Raw genomic sequence first — 5,188 nt, forward strand, 5'->3', positions numbered from 1 at the left:
TGATGGAACAAAAATCATTTTCTGGTTGGTCAGTATTCCTTCCATCAGGGCCTGCACAACTTCTTCAATCTCCAAAATCTTTCCAAGCCTGCAAAGGAATGCAGAAATGTAAGAGCTACAGGGGTGGTACTACCTGATATGGGGTGCTTACGTATGCACTAACTCAGGTAGTTCAAGTGCAACTCTCACATGGGTTGAATGACACTGCAGATTTTCTTTAGCCAATTGCATATACCTTTTTAATGTAGTTAGTGGGAAAACAAGCCCTCAAGCTGGGGCTAGTATGTATGCCTAGATGTAAAGAAGGAAAAGAAGGCATTTGACAGTTACCTCATACTGGGGTTTTTGACAAATCCCGTGTTTATGAACACTGGACAAAGACACGAAGTTTTGATTCCATCCTTTCCCAGGGTAGACAGCTCCTCTGTCAGAGCTTTGTGAAATCCAACGGCAGCAAACTTGCTTGAACTGCAGAGGGGGAAAAGCACAGATGAGAAGGTAGGAGCACTGTTTCTACCTTTTGACAACTGGAAATGAGATCACACAGTATGTACTGTAATCCAGCTGAGAGAGAGGGCAGAGAATAATTCTAACTTTCCCTGTGCAAGGGCGTAATGCTGAATTAGATACTGCTGCCTGGGGAAGGGTGGAATAGAGACTGGACTGGAGAATGGAGTGGAATGCAGAGTGGGCGTCTCTCAGGAAAAAACGCCTTAGTGGTGAACAGACAGTCAGGAATTTTCAGAAAATGATAACTAATGTGCATCAATTGATGGGCTTCCCCTTTTTCCCAGGTCAGGAGATTCTTGGAAGGAACTGAGCCTGAATGTGTAAAATGAAGAATGATGGGCAGCATAAAAATGGAGAACAACTCTTGCTGTTTCTCATAGCGCATACGAGTGTCTCATGACACTTGTGTGTTGAGATATGAAATACAGGAGCGTTATCCATGCAAAACTGAGGAACTTAATGCTATGGAAATTGGTGCAGGCCAAGAGTATAAATCAACTGCAACAGAAAACAGAGCCAGAGCATCAGCTTATTGACTGCTCTTGATTTGGACAGTGTCATTCAGGCAAAATCTCTGGACTGGGAGTCCTCACACTGCCAACAGGGAGTGATTCTCTAAGAAGGAGTGTTCCCAGTGGAAGACTGAGCTGCTGGAGCTGCTATCGTGGAGGGCTGGATCTGATGCAGAAAGACCATATACAATCAGGAAATCTTTTTGCTCATGCACTCTGATTTTTTTAAGCCATATTTAAAGTCAAAAAGCAATTTTATCTCATGACGGTAAAAGTATTTCTATACACTACAGTCACTGCCAGAGTGGTGGAAAGACCAAAAGCTCCTAGTTAGAGGCTAACTCAACAACACTGCAACAACTCACAGAAGCCCTACTTTCTAAGGAGGAGAAGGGAAGCAGATACCTTTTTTCTCAAAGCAAAAGTCTGGATCAGTGAGGGAGAGAAAAAAAAATAGCAGCTTTCATTAGTTGATATGTCACATCACTACTCCTTCAGACAAGCATTGCTCCTGATTCAGTCAGTGCTAATAAGGAAACCAGTGGGAACCTCCAGGCATTCTTAAGTGCTGGCTGTTGGCCTTTTTTCCTCCTCAGCGCCATCCTCTGCATGTACTGTGTCCAGTGGGAGGATTATTTTGGTTACTCTGTGCTGGCTGATGGAGAAGTTGCAATTAAAAGCAAAAACAAAGAGAGCTGTTTTAAAATCACTTACCAATAAGCCACCATGAAAGAAGTCACAAAATGTCCTGCTGCCGAAGCCACCGTGACAATGTGACCGTGGTTGTTGTTCATCATGGCTGGCAGAAAAGCTCTTGTGGTCTTGAGAGTCATTTAAAGCAAGAGGCAGAATTGGGGTGGGGGAAGCGGGCAGAGAACAAAGTTTTCTTAGGCACATTCGGTGATGACCCTGACTCTTGTTAACTGATTGACTCACACTATCACTAACACTATGTGCTGCACAGCACCTCAGATTCTGGGAGCCACAGAGATGCCTGAGATAAGCAAGAGGTTAATCAAGTTTCCCAGCAGTCAGTCAGTGTAGCGGGTGCCCCTGTGCTCTACACATCCAAAAGATGCTTTTGTAGCTCATGGGTAGCCAAAAAATCATTGTTAGTCTAAATACGCCCCCTCAACAACGCTGCCAAAGAACTTAGGCATGAAGATGGGAGTGGCCCTTACCCACATGTGAGCAAGAATGTTGACTTCAAACATTCTTTCAATCTGGTGGTCCTGAGTCGAAAGCAGGTCAGCAGCTGTAATCACACCAGCATTATTCACCAGGATGGAGACATCCCCAATGTCCTTTTTCACCTTTTGGACACAAAAAAACAGAAAGGTGCATGTCACTCATTATAAAAAAAATGCAAGGCCGTGGAAGACGAGTGACAATTAATTTAACTCTTAAAGTAGGTTGTGTAGGGAGAGGAAGAGTGCGCCACGTTTCCGGATGTGGTAAGAACTGTGCAGTAGTACCCTGAAATCTAGTTTAGATGTGATTCTTTTCCTTTAATTACTGCCAGCATTTGCAGCCTTCCACATGTCACCCACGGGCATGGTATGCTCTGCATAGTCACGGTTGGAGCTATGGACATACAGACTGCTTTGAGCCAGCTGAACCATGTTCCTTACAAGAAAAGGTTTCAAATGTCCCCAGTGTTGTCTGTGTGCTGTTTGGGAAACTAAAAGGCTGAAGTTCCTTCAGGGGTTGGAAGCCTAAGGAGCAAACCTGGCAAAGAGGCATGACTTGCTGGAGCCTGACAAAAGAAGGTGAGGCTGGCTGTGATATTGGAAGTGCCACTTCCCTCCCTGTACAGAAAGTGACAAAAAGGGGGAAGGTTCCAAGGGCTCTCATGATTTGTGTACAATACCTCTTCTCTTGCTTTCCTGACCTCTCTGACACTCAAGCCTGCTTGGGTAAAGCTTTGAGTATGCCCTACCTTGTCTGCAGTGCTGTAGATTTCCTCTCTTTTGCTGCAGTCCACCACAAAGGCTTGAACAGTGGCTCCCAGCCTTTCACACTCTGCTGCTGTGTCCTCAAGGCCGTGCTGTAAGAGGCAGAAAAGAAAGACATGCGTGTGCAGCTGTGCCCTGCCTGCATTTTGCTGCTCGGGCACCGCAGTAGACAAGTTAGAGGCTGAAGCTGTCTTGCATAACCACTGCCAAGGCACTGAACAGTCTAGACTACCCAGGGCAAAAGTGGTAGCCGGGCTCCCCGGGAGGACTGGTTTTTCCAGCCTTCAATTTTGGTCTTGCAGAGAATGACTACCAGAAAGGGAATGTGGCAACCAGAGTGACTTTGCCTTGCTAAAGCACAGGCAGTTGAGCAAGGCAGCAGCAAGGGGGCACTCAGTGACTTTCACAGCTCAGCAGGCAAAGAGCTCTTAAAGCACCGGCATAGCGGATATAAAAAAGCCGCCCAATGCACCTCTATATTTACAACATTTTGCACATGCAGAAAAGAAGCTCCCCTAAGTCATTCTATCAGCCAACTAAATGGTGGCAGAAGTAACTTCGCTGCCGCCTTCTCCCCAGGTGCCAGAAAGCCATGCCAATGGGGACCTATGCAGTGAAAAGGCCCAGGTCCCAAATGGCCTGGGACAGCTCAGCGCTTGACAGAAGCTGTGCAGGTCCCTGGGGTGGGTGACCAGACAGCTCCACTCAGTCCCAGCTGCTGCTTAGGGCTGATGGCCCCCAAGAAGGAGGCCCTTCCCAAGGCAGTTTTGTTCTATAGTGGACTAGCGAAGCACACTCTTGGAACCACCTCCCTTGGCAATGTATTTCAGTGCCTGCTTACACCCACTCTCACCATGCATTTCCAAGCAGCAGAGCTAGGACTTGCTTGCTACTAAGTTTAAACACTCGCTACAACCCACTCTGCACAGCCAGTTGCTCCTACGCACAGTACTTTGATCCCTACTGCACGATAGTCAGCGTGTTTGTACCTGCCCATCCTCCACTTGCCAAGGTCTTTTTGAGTTCCAGTGAAATTATCTGAAATGAGAGTCTGGGCTAGTGCCAACATTTAGCAAGGACCCATCTAGGCGTGTAACTGCGCCAGAGGGCAGCAGGGATCACACACAGCTCAACACGGTGCTGCCCACCACCACAAGTACCAGGGTACGTCTTCCAGCAACACAGTACGCAAAATATCTGAAGCGAGAGAGACAGCGAGCAGGATGTGAACTTGCTTCTCTGTAGAAACAGGCTTCTGGTCTCAGTGTGCCTTCTGCCAGCCTGGGCAGAGGCTCCATCAGCAGATTGCTGACGGCTGTGTTCCCCTCTTACAGGCACTTGTTGTTGAGCTGGTTGTCCCACCTTGCTGATCAGCACTGAGTAACTGTGGGACTCGGACACCCACGTCCTCTGGTGCAAGCGGGGCAAAACCTCCTACTCGTGCTCAGCGTCCCGGTGAGGAGGCCAATTGTGAGCCTGAATGAGTGGATGTTGGAAGGAGATGATGTGGATGCCATTTTTACACAGCCCGCCTTAGGCCGTTAAAAATCCGGTGGCCTCGGGATTTAGTGAGTCAAGACATGAAGTGTACCATTACCTTATTGATGTCCCACAGAACCAGTCTGCTTTTTCGCTTGGCGAACTCCAAGGCAGTTGCTCTCCCAAGGCCATGGCCAGCACCTGTGATGAGAACAAGCTCTCCACTGACAGACTTTCTCTTCACAGGAACAAAAAGCTTCACAAAAGCCTCTAAGTAGGAGTAGATGAGCGTAGCCAAAAATAGGAGAAGATCCAAGAACGGATTCATTGTTTTTCTGGAGTCCTTTGATCGCCTGACGGAACTTTAATCTCTTTTGACGAGTTGATTTAGCAGCAGCCAGCAGTAGTGCGCCCCTTGCAAATCTCAGGAGGATGGAATTGTTAACGAGTGCCAGTGTAATCCCAAATTCCTCGGTTTTCGTATGGTTTCCGTTTCAGCGGTGGGTGGGGAGCAGCAAAAAGCCAGAAGCGTGCCCTGGACCCTGCAACGCCGGAGAGCGGCACAGCGGGCTCGGGGCGGGAACGGGGGAGGAACGGGGCGGGCCCGTGCGTGCGGTGATTCACGGCTCAGTCCCATACCCGCACTCGGAAGACGCGACCAGGCCCGGGGACACTTCACTCCTCCCCCTACTCCTCCTCCTTTTCCCTCTCCTGCGCCTTCGTCGCCGCCAG

General features: G+C 48.4%; 1 protein-coding gene across 1 annotated transcript; it reads right to left on the bottom strand.

Annotated features, from left to right (window-relative positions):
* Positions 1 to 5: 5 nt before the first annotated feature.
* Positions 6 to 4,798, bottom strand: LOC104534630 (estradiol 17-beta-dehydrogenase 11-like; the record flags this gene model as incomplete). The annotated part of the gene is made up of 6 exons (XM_010193289.1): positions 4,575 to 4,798; positions 2,962 to 3,069; positions 2,204 to 2,335; positions 1,737 to 1,843; positions 331 to 468; positions 6 to 88 (listed from the first exon to the last, which is right to left on the bottom strand). Coding segments are annotated over exons 1-6 (778 nt in total), but the record flags the coding sequence as incomplete, so codon positions are not given.
* Positions 4,799 to 5,188: the final 390 nt, after the last annotated feature.

The sequence above is a fragment of the Mesitornis unicolor genome, unplaced genomic scaffold, assembly GCF_000695765.1.
Source record: "Mesitornis unicolor isolate BGI_N332 unplaced genomic scaffold, ASM69576v1 C13595590, whole genome shotgun sequence".
Taxonomy (NCBI): domain Eukaryota; kingdom Metazoa; phylum Chordata; class Aves; order Mesitornithiformes; family Mesitornithidae; genus Mesitornis; species Mesitornis unicolor.